The sequence below is a fragment of the Oncorhynchus nerka genome, linkage group LG20 (assembly GCF_034236695.1).
Source record: "Oncorhynchus nerka isolate Pitt River linkage group LG20, Oner_Uvic_2.0, whole genome shotgun sequence".
Taxonomy (NCBI): domain Eukaryota; kingdom Metazoa; phylum Chordata; class Actinopteri; order Salmoniformes; family Salmonidae; genus Oncorhynchus; species Oncorhynchus nerka.
Window position 1 is genome coordinate 42,283,612 of NC_088415.1, and position 19,039 is coordinate 42,302,650.

Below are 19,039 nucleotides of genomic sequence, written 5' to 3' on the forward strand. Positions count from 1 at the left end.
GCAGAAAGAGAGTGAGAGACCGGCTTCCCAGCGACAGAGAGCGAGAGAAAGAGCGCAACACCCTCCACCTTGCCCTCTATCCCTAACAACCAACCTGTCACTCCAATAATCTGACAACAACACTGAATTACATTAGATTAGACTGATTAAACTGATGTCAGCTGTGATCTTTCCATACCAATAGCTGTCTTCCGACAGCTAAGCCGTCTCTCTCACGCGCTCTCTCCCTCCCTCCCTTAGCACCCTCTACCTCCTCCCAGACCCCACAGTTTATTTTGACTGTGTGACAAATCACACTCTAATACCTAATAAAACACCGACCCATAACTATAAACACACCGAAGGGGGTCCGAATTAAAGAGGCCAAGAAAAGCTGCCACGTTATGGTGCCATTATGAGAACTGCAAATTCACCGGTTTGTTTCTCTGAGGTCAAGCTTTAAATAGGTAGCCCGGTCCCAGATATCTGTGTGCAGTCTTGCCAACACCCCACGGTGAAATTGACAATGACCAAAGAATTGACATAGGAGTTGCCAAGTCAGCACAAAGAGATATGGGACCAGGCTACTTAACAGGACAAGCATTGTAGAAGCCTTTCATTGTTTTGAAGGCAACACAGCATTAGTAGTGCAATACATTCCTTTAAAGAACTCAGATCCAACAATACACGCTGCTGCTGTCCTCAGATCGACCTGCTGGTTTGGCAGGAGAGGTTTTCCACAATGTGCTACTCGTGCGTCTCTGCTCAAAAGGCCATATTCAAATTCTGATAGAAATGAGTCCTTCCTTTTCCCCTTCGCTGAAGTATTCACTGACACGTTTGGGATCAAGGGTTTCCACCATACAGCTTTCACCAGTCCTGTCATGTCCGATCACAAGATCAGCTGTTAGCCTACTTCAATGAAGGGAGGAAGGAAGGATGCATTTGTAAAGTATTTGAACTTGGAGCTAGGTTCTGCAAGAATTTATAACCAGAGCTCCCCTTTCTAAGTCCTTGGGCTCTACTTGCAGCTGAGATTTTGGTCCGGTATTTATCTGTGTGTTTGTCATCTCAGGGTTAGGGAGACAGCCGTGACTAAGTAACTATGTATTTCTAAGGTATTTGAAAAAAGGAGTTAGTCTCTGCATGGAGTTAGAGACAAAAAATAGTCCTTAGTGAGTTTCTGCTTCTCTCGCTGTTTTTGGTCCAGCTTCTCTCTGTGTGTTGGTCATTTTGTTATTGTCATCTCAGGGTCAGCTGGACAGCAGTGACAGAGGAGATCTGGGCCTAAACAGAGTCTGTTGTGCTTTGCGGATGCTGTGCTGGTGGGAATGTGGGAGGAGCAGACTCTAGCCATCAATTAAGGTCAGAGTTAGACCCGACCACACAGAGAGAGGAGCCATGAAGGACCAGAACAACATACTTCAAGGCCTATGTGATTGTTATTCCTCCATGCCAGTTGAGAGCTATTCATATCTCCCTCAGCCCACAGTGGTCACTTCATTTCCCTATGGATTGATAAAACTAACTGTATTAAAACATGGATGTAGTAGAATGGATGTAGTAGAATGGATGTGGTAGAATGGATGTGGTAGAATGGATGTGGTAGAATGGATGTGGTAGAATGGATGTGGTAGAATGGATGTGGTAGAATGGATGTGGTAGAATGGATGTAGTAGAATGGATGTGGTAGAATGAGGAAAATAAGAACAATCTGAAATTCCTTTTTGATACTGTCGCAAAGCTCACTAAAAAGCAGCATTCCCCAAGAGAGGATGACTTTCACTTTAGCAGTGATAAATTCATGAACTTCTTTGAGGAAAAGATTATGATTATTAGAAAGCAAATTACGGACTCCTCTTTAAATCTGCGTATTCCTTCAAAGCTCAGTTGTCCTGAGTCTGCACAACTCTGCCAGGACCTAGGATCAAGAGAGACGCTCAAGTGTTTTAGTACTATATCTCTTGACACAATGATGAAAATAATCATGGCCTCTAAACCTTCAAGCTGCATACTGGACCCTATTCCAACTAAACTACTGAAAGAGCTGCTTCCTGTTCTTGGCCCTGCTATGTTGAACATAATAAATGGCTCTCTATCCACCGGATGTGTACCAAACTCACTAAAAGTGGCAGTGAAAAAGCCAAACCTTGACCCAGAAAATATAAAAAACTATCGGCCTATATCGAATCTTCCATTCTTCTCAAACATTTTAGAAAAGGCTGTTGCTCAGCAACTCACTGCCTTCCTGAAGACAAACAATGTATACGAAATGCTTCAGTCTGGTTTTAGACCCCATCATAGCACTGAGACGGCACTTGTGAAGGTGGTAAATGACATTTTAATGGCATCGGACCGAGGCTCTGCATCTGTCCTCGTGCTCCTAGACCTTAGTGCTGCTTTTGATACCATCGATCACCACATTCTTTTGGAGAGATTGGAAACCCAAATTGGTCTACACGGACAAGTTCTGGCCTGGTTTAGATCTTATCTGTCGGAAAGATATCAGTTTGTCTCTGTGAATGGTTTGTCCTCTGACAAATCAACTGTAAATTTCGGTGTTCCTCAAGGTTCCGTTTTAGGACCACTATTGTTTTCACTATATATTTTACCTCTTGGGGATGTTATTCGAAAACATAATGTTAACTTTCACTGCTATGCGGATGACACACAGCTGTACATTTCAATGAAACATGGTGAAGCCCCAAAATTGCCCTTGCTAGAAGCATGTGTTTCAGACATAAGGAAGTGGATGGCTGCAAACGTTCTAATTTTAAACTCGGACAAAACAGAGATGCTTGTTCTAAGTCCCAAGAAACAAAGAGATCTTCTGTTGAATCTGACAATTAATCTTGATGGTTGTACAGTCGTCTCAAATAAAACTGTGAAGGACCTCGGCGTTACTCTGGACCCTGATCTCTCTTTTGAAGAACATATCAAGACCATTTCAAGGACAGCTTTTTTCCATCTACGTAACATTGCAAAAATCAGAAGCTTTCTGTCCAAAAATGATGCAGAAAAATTAATCCATGCTTTTGTCACTTCTAGGTTAGACTACTGCAATGCTCTACTTTCCGTCTACCCGGATAAGGCACTAAATAAACTTCAGTTAGTGCTAAATACGGCTGCTAGAATCCTGACTAGAACCAAAAAATGTGATCATATTACTCCAGTGCTAGCCTCTCTACACTGGCTTCCTGTCAAAGCAAGGGCTGATTTCAAGGTTTTACTGCTAACCTACAAAGCATTACATGGGCTTGCTCCTACCTATCTCTCTGATTTGGTCCTGCCGTACATACCTACACGTACGCTACGGTCACAAGACGCAGGCCTCCTAATTGTCCCTAGAATTTCTAAGCAAACAGCTGGAGGCAGGGCTTTCTCCTATAGAGCTCCATTTTTATGGAACGGTCTGCCTACCCATGTCAGAGACGCAAACTCGGTCTCAACCTTTAAGTCTTTACTGAAGACTCATCTCTTCAGTGGGTCATATGATTGAGTGTAGTCTGGCCCAGGAGTGGGAAGGTGAACGGAAAGGCTCTGGAGCAACGAACCGCCCTTGCTGTCTCTGCCTGGCCAGTTCCCCTCTTTCCACTGGAATGGATCTGGTAGAATGGATGTGGTAGAATGGATGTGGTAGAATGGATGTAGTAGAATGGATGTAGTAGAATGGATGTAGTAGAATAGATGTAGTAGAATGGATGTGGTAGAATGGATGTAGTAGAATGGATGTGGTAGAATGGATGTAGTAGAATGGATGTGGTAGAATGGATGTGGTAGAATGGATGTGGTAGAATGGATGTAGTAGAATGGATGTGGTAGAATGGATGTGGTAGAATGGATGTAGTAGAATGGATGTGGTAGAATGGATGTGGTAGAATGGATGTGGTAGAATGGATGTGGTAGAATGGCACTGGAGGGAATAGTAGCCATTTTTACGGGCTCCGGACCAATTGTGCTGTAATTCTTTTAGCTGATCTTAACTTTTTTTGTACATCATGTTTTCATCAAATCAAATGAATTTATTAAGCTCTTTTTACATCAGCAGATGTCACAAAGTGCTTATACAGAACCCAGCCTAAAACCTCAAAAAGCAAGCAATGCGATATTGTTCACACCATCGCTAATATTAAGGAAGTCTTGAGGTTCTGCTCGCCCGAGTTAGAATACCTAATGAAAAGCTGTAGACCACACTATTTACCAAGAGAGTTTTTATCTATATTTTGCTTTATTTTGCGTAGCTGTCTATTTACTGCACTAAGACCGCACTCAACCAGCTGTATAAGGCTATAAGCAAACAACACAATGCTCCTAGTGGCAGGTGATTTTAATGCAGCCTTACCTCATTTCTACTAACAAGTCACCTGTGCAACTAGATGCGAAAAAAAACTTTTGTTCACCTTTAATCTCCCTTGCCCTCCATTTGGCAAATCTAACCCTAACTCTATCCTCCTGATTCCTGCTTACAAAAAAAAACATTTTTTTTTAAATCAAAATATGTTTTCAGAAATGCCTTCTCGAAAATTCCATGTGCCTTAATAACAAACTTGTATGCTGCAAATACAAATACAATTGTTAAATTATGAGCCTAGTTGGTCTATCCACAGAAAAATATTGCAACCTTTCCGCTAGCTATGATTGGCTGACATAATGAGTGGGCTGGGCATGCTGAGAGATGAGCTTGGATTAGTCTGCCATAAAGCACGCTTCTGTCTATTTGAGCTAGTCAGTATGTCTAGGTAAACCTGGCTATCGCGGTTTTCTATCAAATGTATTGAGTAGTAAAACTGCATAAACCTAATGTCAAGTTAAAGTGTACTGTTAGCTAGCTAACGTTAGCTGGCTGGCTGGCTTTCTAGCTAACATTACATGTATGCTCTCCACTTTCTGGTGAACCGAGTTTTGAAATCAGTGCAATTTGAGAATGATAGCTCAGGAGAAAACACCTGTCTCCGGATTACATCTTTAAACTAAGGGCAACCATGGCATCCGACAGGAGACTCGTCCATCCATGATGTATGTAAGATAGTCTAGCTAGCTACATTTCCAGATATTACACATTTGTAATTTTGACAGAAAGTTGTTTCATTTGAAGTTAGTGTACTGTTCGCTAGCTAATGTTAGCTGGTTGGCTCACTAGCTAACATTACGTGTATGATCTTATAATTGGTATCTCAGAGCCACTAATTATAGCCTAATGTTAGCTAGCTAACATTGAACCTGGTTGGTTAGCTACCTGCAGATTCATGCAGAGTTTGGATTATGATTCATTGTTTACCTAGCTAGCTAGCTAATGTCTTAACAAAAGACTCATCTCAGTGTGCCAGAGCGCAGAATAATTCAACACCCGTTGAATATTACCGGTGTCAGTAAACGTCAGCAAAAAGGTGTAAATAAATTGTTTCCAGCAGCACAGTTACAGTCACCAACACTCTGGATAACATGAAAACAGCCTAACCAGCTCTGCTAGGGCGAGTAAAATGGTCAAAGTGGGGTGTTCTGTCATTATGTGTTGAAGTAGCTAGCAAGCTAGCCAATGTTAGCCAGTTAGCTTGGGTGCTTGACTGCCGTTGTGAGGTCAGAACGTTCGGCTCAACCCTAAATCAAATCAAATCAAATGTATTTATATAACCCTTCGTACATCAGCTGATATCTCAAAGTGCTGTACAGAAACCCAGCCTAAAACCCCAAACAGCAAGCAATGCAAGCAATCCCTACTCATCGGCCAGAGCGTCCAGGTTGGGCTCTGAACGCTCCGAGAGCGAAACGCTCTGAATTTACGAACGGACAAACTGGCAGCACAGTGACAGTCACCAACGCTCTGGATAACATAACAGCCTAACCAGCTCTACTAGGGCGAGTAATGTTCAGTGAGCTTTTCTCTCATTTGTGTCTGGATTTAGCTGGCAAGTTAGCTTTGGTGCTTGACGGCTGTTATATTACATTTTTATTTAACCTTGAGTTAACATAGGCTAAATGCGACTAGCATGAGGTTGTAAGTAACAAGAACATTTCCAAGGACATAGACATATTTGATATTGGCAGAAAGCTTAAATTCTTGTTAATCTAACTTCACTGTCCAATTTACAGTAGATATTACAGTGAAATAATACCATGCTATTGTTTGAGTGCACAATTTTACAACATGAAATGTTATTAATAAACAAATTCGGCACATTTGGGCAGTCTCGATTCAACATTTTGAACAGAAATGCAATGGTTCTTTGGATCAGTCTAAAACTTTTCACATACACTGATGCCATCTAGTGGCCAAAATCTAAATTGCTCATGGGCTGGAATAATACATTATGGCCTTTCTATTGCATTTCAAAGATGATGGTACAAAAAAAATACAAAAAAGCGTTTTTTTCTTTGTATTATCTTGTACCAGATTTATTGTGTTATTCTACTACATTCCTTTCACATTTCCATGAACTTCAAAGTGTTTCCTTTCAAATGGTACCAAGAATATGCATATCCTTGCTTCAGGGCCAGTTAGAATTGGGTATGTAATTTTAGGTGAAAATTGGGAAAAAAGGGGCTCATTCTTAAAGAAAAAATATCTTATTTACAATGACAGCCTAGTGGGTTAACTGTTAAACATTCAAAGGCCATTTTCTCAACTTTCAAAGCAAAATTACTTTCCCATTGTTCCTCAACTGTAGTGTATGATATAGTGTATGATATATCATTTTGAGTCTCTACTTATCCAAAAATGTAAAAAACACTATTTCAAATTTTTCTACATAAGACCGATTTGAGCCGGTCGGTCACAATTAATAAGTGCATCGACAACGTGGCCCAAACAGTAACCTTTCGAACAAATCCCAACCAGGTGCCATGGATTATAGGCAACATCCGCACTTAACTAGAGCTGCCACTTTCAAGTAGCGGGACACTAATCCAGATGCTTATAAGTAATCCCGCTATGCCCTCCGACAAACCATCAAACAGGCAAAGCATCAATACAGGACTAAGATTGAATTCTACTACACCGGCTCTGATGCTTGTCGGATGTAGCAAGGCTTGCAAACTATTACGGATTACAAAGGGAAACCCAGACACGAGCTGCCAGCTAACCAGACGAGCTAAATACCTCCTATGCTCCCATCAAGGCAAGCAACACTGAACCATGCATAAGATCACCAGCCGTTACAGATGATTGTGTGATCACACTTTCCATGGTCAATGTGAGTAAGACCTTTAAACAGGTTAACATTCTTAAGGCCACAGGGCCAGACAAATCACTAGGACAAATACTCAGTGCATGCAGTGACCAGCTGGCAAGTGTCTTCACTGACATTTTCAACCTCTCCCTGACACAGTCTGTAATACCTACATGTTTCAAGCAGACCACCATAGTCCCTGTGCCCAGGAACACCAAGCTAACCTGTCTAAATGACTATAGCCCGTAGCACTCACATCTGTAGCCATGAAATGCTTTGAAAGGCTGGTCATATCAACGCCACCATCCCAGACACACCAGACTCCAATTCGCATACCGCCCGACAGATCCACAGATTCTCTATTGCACACTTCCCTTTCCCACCTGGACAAAAGGAACACCTCTGTGAGAATACTGTTCATTGACTACAGCTCAGCATTCAACATCATAGTGCCCCCCCAAGCTTACCACTAAGCTTTGGACCCTGGGACTAAACATCTCTTTCTGCAACTGGATCCTGGACTTCCTGACGGGCCGCACCCAGGTGGTGATGGTAGGCAATGACAAATCTGCCATACTAACCATCAACACGGGGGGCCCTCAGGGGTGCGTGCTTAGTCCCATCCTGTACCCCCTGCTTACCCACGACTGTGTGGTCGTGCATGACTCCAACACCATCATTAAGTTTGCAGATGACACAAAGGTGGTAGGCCTGATCACTGATGAGGATGACAGCCTATAGGGAGGAGGTCAGAGACCTGGCAGTGTGTTGCCAGGACAACAACCTCTCCCTCAATGTCAGCAAGACAAAGGAGCTGATCTTGGACTACAGGAAACATGGCCCAAACACACCAATACAGTCGTGAAGAGGGCATGACAACGCCATTTCCCCCTCAAGAGGCTGAAAAGATTTGGCATGGGCCATCAGATCCTCAAAAGTTTGACAGCTGCACCATTGAGAGAATATGACTGGTTGCATCACCACTTGGCAACTGCTTAGCATCCGACCGCAAGGCGCTAGAGAGGGTAGTGCGTACAGCCCAGTACATCATTGGGGCCAAGTTCCCTGCCATCCAGGATTTCTATACCAGGCGGTGCAGAGAAAGTCCCTAAAAAATGGTTGAACACTCCAACAACCCAAGTCATAGACTGATCTGCATGTTGCCATATGGCAGGCGGTACCAGAGCGCCAAGTCTGGGACCAAAAGGATTCTGAAAAGCTTCTACCCCCAAGTCAAAAGATTACTGAACAGGTAATCAAATGGCTACCCTGACTATTTGCAATGACTCCGCTTTTTTTGTCGTTGCACTGACTCTCTTGCACCGGCTCTATGCACACTCACTGAACTCTACCCACACACTCACCGACATACTACACTGACACTCCAATACACACGCACACACACGCACTCACACACAGACACTCTTTCACGCTCTTCATATATGCTGCTGCTACTCTATTTATTATCTATCCTCATTTTTACCCCTACCTACATGTACATATTACCTTAATTACCTCAACTAGCTCGTACCCCTGCACGTTGACTCAGTGCCAGTACTCTTTGTATATAGCCTCGTTACTGTTATTTTATCGTGTCACTATTCCCTTCTTTTATTTAGCAATTGTTTCTTCCGTTTTAAAAGTAAGCATAAACGGCAAAGTCTACACCGCTTGTATTCGGCGCATGTGACAAATACAATTTGTTTTCGATGTCTTAGGTTTATTTTCAACAGCATTTACTTGCCATCAACCCTGTTATAATGTCGGTCACCCATAAATGTTTCCACTGTATTGGTGTGGGGTGATGATGGAACTGTGCAGGGTATAGTTGGTATACACCCAACACCCTGTACTGAGAGCTGGTATTGGCAGTATACTGTTACTGTACTCCCTGTATGTAAGTGCTAGGGGATATTCAAAGTCTCTCTCCACCATGGTCTTACCTGCGTTGCAGGGGTCGCTGATGTCCGAGGTGCCTGTAAGGGGTCCACTGGGGTCGGACGGGGAGGGGGGGACAGGTGGGGCCGGCTTGTCACCCTCCTGGGGGCGACTCTTGGAGGTCTCGATGCCTTTGACTCTCCGGGCGTGGCGGTTGCCTTTGTAGTGGGCTTCTGCCTGGCTCTGTGTAGAGATGGAGAGATGGAGAATAGGATTTAGGCTAACGAAAACAACAGGTGAATAAAACACAGGATGGATACAAACTGACTGGGAAACAGAGGCCCAAAACACCATACACACCAGCCAATGAATGCGGTGCTCACAATGACGCAGTTTGATATAGTATACCTGCCATTGTGTGCCTGGGTACATTGATACATATCCGTGAATCCAAGAGTGATAAACGCACACACACAGACACACACACACACACACACACACACACACACACACACACACACAGACACAGACACAGACACAGACACAGACACAGACACACACAGACACACACACACACACATACACACACACACACACACACACACACACACACACACACACACAGTTTCGGTGTCTGGTATGCTATTCAATCTGCATCGGGGATAGGAGACAGGAGCCAGGCTGCAAAATGGCATGCATAGAGGACATAGCAGAGTGTAACATGTCATCTGATCACTAATACTCTAGGGAGTAATGATCTAGGCTGTGGAGGCAGGAGTTTTACCTGATCAAGGAAAACTTCCTGGTCCCCCCCCTTCCCCCTCCTCCACTCATGTCATTATCCCAGACAGACATGATGAGAGACATGCCTGCAGTAAGGGGGGGGGCATCTTGTCTGCCTATGGCCCCATAAGCCCCCTCACCCATCCAACCCCACACACACATCACCCTTGGGCCTCCTCATCTGACTGTGTAAATTATCAATGGGGAGGCCGGCATTCGTCGATCCTTCCACTCCGACAGAGCAAAACCTAACACCAGAATACCAAGGCTGCCTACAGCTTCTCCAATAAGCCTAGACAAACTCGGAGTTGATTGCTTATATTGAAATGCATATCCCTCAAAATATACGTGCCACTGGGCAGTGGGTATCTATACCCTTTGTGGCAGTGGTGGGAGCTGGAAGGTGCAGGTGGATGGAAGTCTGGGGAATGTCCTGCAGTCCAACAGAGAGAAACTCAATCCACGTATCCATTCCAGTAGCACTGTTCTGGTTCATCTCCTGCTGAAAGGAGTGCTCCTGTTAATGTCTTGGTTCAGGGGTAAACAACAGAGGGAGTCATCCATTAAAAGGACAGGACTGGAGTAGGGGACATTGCAGACAGAGACATTCCCTGTCCTTTTGCAAGACTCTCCATCCACCCCTCACTTCTCACCACTGGCCACTATTTGGAGAAGTATGTACAGCTATACGTTTGTCTCAGCTCAGTGTGTTGATTGGCCAATTGGTCTCTGTCTGTCTGTATTAGTGTGGTTGTTTGGATGGACAGATTGACCTCTGCCTGGCTAGGTCTTGAGACACCTAGGAGCTGTTGCCCATGGTCTACTTCCTCATGATGGCCTGCTGCTGCAGCAGTGCTGTGCTTTACACACACACACACACACACACACACACACACCCCTCCGCTGTGCACTGTGAACACTTCAAACAGATCATCTGGCAGCTAGCAGGATGAAAAAGGCATGCCCAAAGCCTCTGGAATGTTGATGTGTGTGTGTGCGTGTGTGCGTGTGTGTGTGTGTGCATACATTGGCTGGGCGAATAATTATTGTATCAAGATGATGATGATGATGATGATGATTATTAAGGCTTATAAAACAGGTCTGGAGAGCCGCTGACAGCTGCAACGGACAGGCGATGACAGGGACAGAGAAATCAAGTGGCACAGCACACCACACCACCGGCTAACTAGGGGCTCAGGGCAGGGGCTCAGTTATACTGGTTCGGTAGGGAAGGAGAGGAGGTGCGAGGATAGTAGGAGGACGGGAGGTGAGAGGGGAGAGGAGCAGAGAGAGGGGGCCTTGACTGAAGCATTGTTGGACAGAAGGAGGGATGGTAGGCTGGGATGGCTGAGGATAGACAGGCTTGACATTGGAGGAGAGGTGGAGAGAGGAAGGTGAGCGAGCAGAGAGACGGCCTTGGCTGGATGGCTGGCCCGGACGGGGTGGGGAGATGAGAAGGGGGAGAGGGAAAGAGGACCTAGGCTGGAGCTCCTGTGGTTTGGATGGCAATAGTCTGTGGTTAAGGCATCAGGCTCCCGAGTAGCACAGTGGTCTAAGGCGTCACTACAGACCCTGGTTTGATTCCGGGGTGTATTACAACCGGCCATGATCGGGAGTCCCATAGGGCAGTGCACAATTGGCCCAGCATCGTCCGGGTTAGGGGAGGGTTTGGCCATTGTAAATATTAGGTACACTACTGGTAAAAAAATGAAAACACCTACTCATTCAAGGGTTTTTCTTTATTTTTGTACTATTTTCTACATTGTAGAATAACAGTGAAGATGTCAAAACGATGAAATAACACATATGGAATCATGCACAGAGAGAAGACAGCACAGAGAGGGGGTTGGCAGAGGTTATGGGAGAAGATAATGGCTGGCCAGAGAGACGGAGGACAAGAAGAAGAACAATGCAGGAGGAAAGGAAGAAAGAGCAAGAACGAGAGACAGAAAGAAAGAGGAGAGCAACACGAGAGAAACGTAGACTGAAAAGGACCGCATAGCTTATCGAGAGGTCAGAGAGAAGCAACATGTGATATAGAGAGAAGTGATTGTAATCAGCATATTGAGGGTACATGTGCTGCAAAGTATGGATACTGAGAGAGGAGCTGTGGCACAAGGACACACATTGCAATGCAGCAGCTCCAGATGAGCATAGAGAGGAGAGAGGAGGGGCCGGACCAGCTGGGTCATGCTGCAGCACTAAGTGACGTTGACCAATGCAGCGTGAAACCGGCCTGTGACATCACTCTTGTCCTGAAGCAACTCACAGCAAGGTTATTCCCCCCCATCGCCGTCAACCCCACACACAGGCAGGGCGAGAGATATTGGGGGCTGGCGACACACACACACCATACGCACCGATCGGGGACACTAGAGGTTGATGCCACATCATCCCCCTCTCCACATCTCTACCCTCTCTCACCCATCTCTCCACCTCTCTACCCTCTCTCACCCATCTCTCCACTTCTCTACCCTCTCTCACCCATCTCTCCACATCTCTACCCTCTCTCACCCATCTCTCCACATCTCTACCCATCTCTCCACCTCTCTACCCTCTCTCACCCATCTCTCCACATCTCTACCCTCTCTCACCCACCTCTCCACCTCTCTACCCTCTCTCACCCATCTCTCCACCTCTACCCTCTCTCACCCATCTCTCCACCTCTACCCTCTCTCACCCATCTCTCCACCTCTCTACCCTCTCTCACCCATCTCTCCACCTCTACCCTCTCTCACCCATCTCTACACCTCTCTACCCTCTCTCACCCATCTCTACACCTCTCTACCCTCTCTCCACATCTCTACCCTCTCTCACCCATCTCTCCACCTCTACCCTCTCTCACCCATCTCTACACCTCTCTACCCTCTCTCACCCATCTCTACACCTCTCTACCCTCTCTCCACATCTCTACCCTCTCTCACCCATCTCTCCACATCTCTACCCTCTCTCACCCATCTCTCCACCTCTACCCTCTCTCACCCATCTCTCCACCTCTCTACCCTCTCTCACCCATCTCTCCACCTCTACCCTCTCTCACCCATCTCTACACCTCTCTACCCTCTCTCCACATCTCTACCCTCTCTCACCCATCTCTCCACATCTCTACCCTCTCTCACCCATCTCTCCACTAGAGGTTGACCGATTTATCGGAATGGCCGATTAATTGGGGCCGATTTCAAGTTTTCATAACAATCGGAAATCGGTATTTTTGGACACCGATTTTGCCGATTTTTTTTACACCTTTATTTAATCCTTATTTAACTAGGCAAGTCAGTTAAGAACACATTCTTATTTTCAATGACGGCCTAGGAACGGTGGATTAACTGCCTCGTTCAGGGGCAGAACAACAGATTTTCACCTTGTCAGCTCGGGGGATCCAATCTTACAGTTAACTAGTCCAACGCAATAACGACCTGCCTCTCTCTCGTTGTGGAGACTGCCTGTTACACGAATGCAGTAAACCAGGGTAAATTGCTAGCTAGCATTAAACTTATATTATAAAAAACAATCAATCAATCATAATCACTAGTTAACTTCACATGGTTGATGATATTACTAGATATTATCTAGCGTGTCCTGAGTTGCATATAATCTGACTGAGCATACAAGCATACAAGTATCTAAGTATCTGACTGAGCGGTGGTAGGCAGAAGCAGGCGTGTAAACATTCATTCAAACAGCACTTTCGTGCGTTTTGCCAGCAGCTCTTCGTTGTGCGTCAAGCATTGCACTGTTCAACTCCCGAGATGAGGCTGGTGTAACCGAAGTGAAATAGCTAGCTAGTTAGCGCGCGCTAATAGAGTTTCAAACGTCACTCGCTCTGAGCCCGTGGTTGTTTCCCTTGCCCTGCATGGGTAACGCTGCTTCGAGGGTGGATGTTGTCGTTGTGTTCCTGGTTCGAGGCCAGGGAGGAGTGAGGAGAGGGACGGAAGCTATACTGTTACACTGGCAATACTAAAATGCCTATTAGAACATCCAATAGTCAAAGGTTAATGAAATACAAATGGTATAGAGGGAAATAGTCCTATAATTCCTATAATAACTACAATCTAAAACTTCTTACCTGGGAATATTGAAGACTCATGTTAAAAGGAACCACTAGCTTTCATATGTTCTCATGTTCTGAGCAAGGAACTTAAACGTTAGCTTCTTTACATGGCACATATTGCACTTTTACTTTCTTCTCCAACACTGTGTTTTTGCATTATTTAAACCAAATTGAACATGTTTCATTATTTATTTGAGGCTAAATTGAATTTATTGATGTATTATATTAAGCTAAAATAAGTGTTCATTCAGTATTGTTGTAATTGTCATTATTACAAATAAAATAAAATAAAAATTTGTCCGATTAATCGGTATCGGCTTTTTTGGTCCTCCAATAATCGGTATCGGTATCGGCGTTGAAAAATCATAATCGATTGACCTCTACTCTCCACCTCTCTACCCTCTCTCACCCACCTTTCCACCATCTTTCCACCTCCCAGCCCTGTTAACAGGGCTGTCACAGACCATGGCATAACCCTGGCCCTTGACGAATGCATCTTATGATAAGTAGTGGCAGCCAATTTCAGGCTTTCCGCACTGTAAATAATAGAGAGAGCAAGAGAGAGCAAGAGAGAGCAAGAGAGAGCAAGAGAGAGAAAGAAACAGAGATAGCGAGGAAAAAGAGAGAGAGAGAAAGAGATTGAGAAAGATGGGAAAAGAGCTAGAGCACGAGAGACCGAGAGAGAATGACAGACAGTCAGAGAGGAATATGAATGAGGCAATGAAGCATGAAATGGCTTGACTGACTTGAGCACAGATGGGAAGGGGGGGGGGGGATGAGATAAGCGTTTGAAGAAGTACTATATCTGCTGATGGTATGGTGATAGGGTCAGAGGCCACTTGTTTCTCTGGGCTGTACCAGGCAGACGTTTCTCTGATTAAAAGAGAGGATTTATCTTAAAGATTAACACTGATATGAGAACTGTCAGTGTCATCTAGAATGTTAACTTCCATACTGTACTATGTCGTTGGAAAAAGCTTTGGTGGAAGCACAGTCCTTACCCTATTTTCCATCGCGTAGCGTAGTGTGCAGTAAGGCCATTCACCTGCTCGGAATAAAAATGTGTGTTGGCCGTGACAGTAAGAAGGGACTGCAACAGAAGTCCCTAAGCGTGACACGCACACACCCACAGAGCACTGCAGGGAGGAACACATGCATGGATGCATGTGTGAACGCACGTACGTACACGCGCAAAACACAGCGAGGCAGCTACTGGTCCTGCTGGGAGTCGGGGGTCATAGATGGCCCGACAACGCTCATGTCCTGAGCTCTTTATTGGACGGTATGTGTAAATATTTACCAGCATGTTTATGTGTCAGACCTGATTGGCTGAGAGGTCACATTCTAGGCTATAAACAGAGAGCTTATACCCTGCAAGTCCCTGGTCGCTGGCATTTATGTTGAAGACATCAGACCTGGGTTCAAATGCTATTTGAAATCATTTCAAGTACTTTAGCCGTGCTTTATTGAGCTTGCCGGGCATAATGGAACAAAAAAAGAACAATCCCAGACGTGAGAATCTCACCCACTTGGCACTCCGAGGCAGGCTCAAGCAAAAGCTCAAAATAGTTGAAAGATTTCAAATCCTATTTGAATCCAGGTCTGAGACATGCACTTCACTTACTACACTTCATACTTATGCAACCATGGCATTTTGTCCATGGAATCAGGTCTCATATTTCAGATATGGGAGTAATAAAGTATAGAGATCACGAAGACGAGTAAATTAGCTTGAATAAAAATATCCATCACTTACCATAACTTCAAATACGAACAACACCGCCTAACAGTTTGATAGCCAGGGTCAAGTTTCCAAAGGAATAACAGACACAGACATCACCCTTATTCAGCTGTTTCCTGTGGGCGTAGCAGCCTAAGCTATGACTGCGTTCACTTTCACAGTGTAGCCTACGTGGGATCTCCGTGGGAATTGAACCCACAGCCTTGGCACTGCCGGTGACGCACGATTACCAACAGAGCCGCGCAAGATCTGAAGTGTCCTACAGAGGCCTAGGGAGGGCTTTACCTCTGCTCAATGCGGCCTAGACGAGTACAGCTCCACCGCCACAGAAACCACAAGCAGGCCATGATTGTAGGCCTGCTCAGTTAAAATAGAAAAGGTTTACTGGGTTGACACTATTATCATGGAAGTGTTATGGGGCACTCCCTAGTCCTCCCTAGTCCCTGTGTGGGGTTGGGATATGGGAAAAGATCCACCCTGGCTTTGAACTGAAGTCTATGCCGTAATAATATTTTGCCCATAACAGCCGACCTTAAAATGTTTCACTATAGGCCTGCAGACGAAAGTATTATTTGCTGATGTACACGTTCATGGTGCGATTTGCTAAGATACGGGACGCTTTGTTAACTGGGAGCTTCTAAAGCATTCAGAGAATGCTGGCGACACGGGACATTAAACCTACTCACCCCCTCACATCGCACACACACACACACACACAGCACATTCGTGAAATCATTCACGCACATTTTGCATTGCAACATTGCACATTGAGATAAACCTAGTCCCTGTGTTCTGCTTCTCAAGTCAGGCTGTATGCCCATTTAAAAACGAGATAAACTGGGCCATGTGGTTTGATGAACATGTAGTTAGCGGAGGTTTGGATTAAACCACATGAATCCGATTTGATAAAAGAAGGCAGACTAAAAAGTGCCGCTGCACTTATTTCTGGAGAGATTCCAAGTGCGTCCCAAATGGAGCCCTATCCCCGAGCACGTGGTGCACTACTTTAGAACAGAGCCCTATCCCCGAGCACGTGGTGCACTACTTTAGAACAGAGCCCTATCCCCGAGCACGTGGTGCAGTACTTTAGAACAGAGCCCTATCCCCGAGCACGTGGTGCACTACTTTAGAACAGAGCCCTATGCCCGAGCACGTGGTGCACTACTTTAGAACAGAGCCCTATCCCCGAGCACGTGGTGCACTACTTTAGAACAGAGCCCTATCCCCGAGCACGTGGTGCACTACTTTAGAACAGAGCCCTATCCCCGAGCACGTGGTGCACTACTTTAGAACAGAGCCCTATGCCCGAGCACGTGGTGCACTACTTTAGAACAGAGCCCTATCCCCGAGCACGTGGTGCACTACTTTAGAACAGAGCCCTATCCCCGAGCACGTGGTGCACTACTTTAGAACAGAGCCCTATCCCCGAGCACGTGGTGCACTACTTTAGAACAGAGCCCTATGCCCCCCGAGTCAAAAGTAGTGCACTGTAAGGCCATTTGAGATGTAGACTTAAAACTTTGCGGTATGCTTATGTGAAATGAGTTTTCATGCGCTCAAGGAGAACCTCATCAACATTCCCCATGTTGATGTTGGGGAGAGAAAATCCCTTTGAAACGTGGAGGAAAATCTTTTTTTCATGCTGTCAGCTTGCCTAGCAACACTCCAGGGCTGTTACTGCAGTATTATACCAGACCTGGGTTCAAATACTATTTCAATTCCTTAAAATACTTTTCTTTTAGCCTGCCTGGATTGCCAGGTGGACAGGGAATTTTGGGACTATTCTATTGGTTCCATCGCAAGCCGGATCAAGTACAGCTGTTCAGCTGTTCTGTGTCTTTGTCGCCCAACTCTCACTCGGGCTAGGTACGCCATATTCCGATGAGGCGTTGACTGCCAAACCACAACGCAAACAGATGTCCCAAACACTACAGAACCACAAGCAGACGTATGCAACACGTCCATGGTGTCACCACTTTGTCCAGAGAGATATAAAAAACAGAGGGACAAACAATAGTAAACAGAGAGAGCCTTCTAAACAGTGTGCGTATGGTGTCCGAAATTGTGCTGTACGATGTGTTACGAGTGTTAAGGGCATTTCACACCACCGGAGCCAAACCAAGCTGTACTAAACTGGCCTGGTTACACATCCATCATAGCTGCTGGAACCGTGCAGATTCGGGACAGTTTGGTTTGGATTAGCACGCTAGCGTAAAAAAAAAATCTTAGATTGGTACAGTATGGTGAGTACGCTGTGAGAAGTGCTATAGTGTACTGTACCTCAGAGTTGAAGCGTATCTGGCACACGTTACAGGAGATGATGGGCCTCTTGGTCTTCACCAGCGGAACGCCAAAGGTATGGTTAATCACCGCCTTCTGAACTGGGTCCATCTGAGAGAGAGAGAGAGAGAGAGAGAGAGAGAGAGAGAGAGAGAGAGAGAGAGAGAGCGGGATGGGTGGAGGAAGAGAGAGAAAGAGAGAGAGAGGGAGAGAGAGAAAAGGAGGATAGAGAGAGCGGGATGGGTGGAGGAAGAGAGAGAAAGAGAGAGAGAGGGAGAGAGAGAAAAGGAGACTGATGAGACAGGGAAATGATATATATGCTTGTGTACCACCCTCACTTACAAAGCCCAGTGTCCAACAGGCCAGCTGATCATAGTGCTGTAGAGCAGTCGGTGAGCACCATGTGCCCTCCAGAGCTGCTGTGGGGGAACAGGGAGGTACTTTCTGAATCCAATAAGAAAGGCACATTTTTTTTCTTCCCTGAGGGGGGTTGTTGAGTGAGTGACCTCCTCCTAATTGTTTCAGCTGGGGTGTCCATCATGGGGATGTTAGGCCGGTAAGGCCACTCAGTATAAATTTAACTGTCCAGCTTTAGCACCAGGACAACGCTTTGCGGGAGGCTAAGCCTCTTTTAAACCACAGTCCCAGACAGGGCCGGCCCTAGGCAAAAGGGGCCCCCGGCCCCTAGGAACTCAGTCGGGGTGTCAACTTACTGTTGCGAATTAGAATAGTAGAATACACAAGGTGCCGTTTCGATATTTGGTAGTGCATCAGTTTTTCTCTTGTAATGTTAGTCACTGACAGTCACTCAATTAGCACGTCAGTAAAAACATATTTTATGGTAAGTTAGTCTAGCCAGCTATCTACACCTTGTAGTAATCGTGGCCGAAGTATTGACCAGGCACACAGGGTAGGTGCCCACGTGGGGCCCTCGCCCCCAGGGGCCCCCATTGATTTTGTTTAGTCACTCTCACTCAGATATCATATGAAGTGCAAAAGTGCAGAATGACAGGAAACTGGCTTTAAAACGGCTACATTTTCTCTTCGGCCTATGGAATCTTTTTTTAGAATTGCATGAAATTCTCTCCACCCAATGGCATTTTTTTTTTAATTGCAGGAAATTTGATTGAAAACTGCTACATTTTCTGTCCACCCCATGGC

General features: G+C 45.4%; 1 protein-coding gene across 1 annotated transcript in view; it reads right to left on the reverse strand.

Moving 5' to 3' along the window:
* znf385a (zinc finger protein 385A) overlaps positions 1-19,039 on the reverse strand; it is a 125,006-nt gene that overhangs the window by 25,381 nt on the left and 80,586 nt on the right. The window contains 2 exon segments of the mRNA XM_065005514.1: positions 9,089-9,266; positions 17,879-17,989. Coding sequence (XP_064861586.1) covers positions 9,089-9,266; positions 17,879-17,989 — 289 coding nt within the window.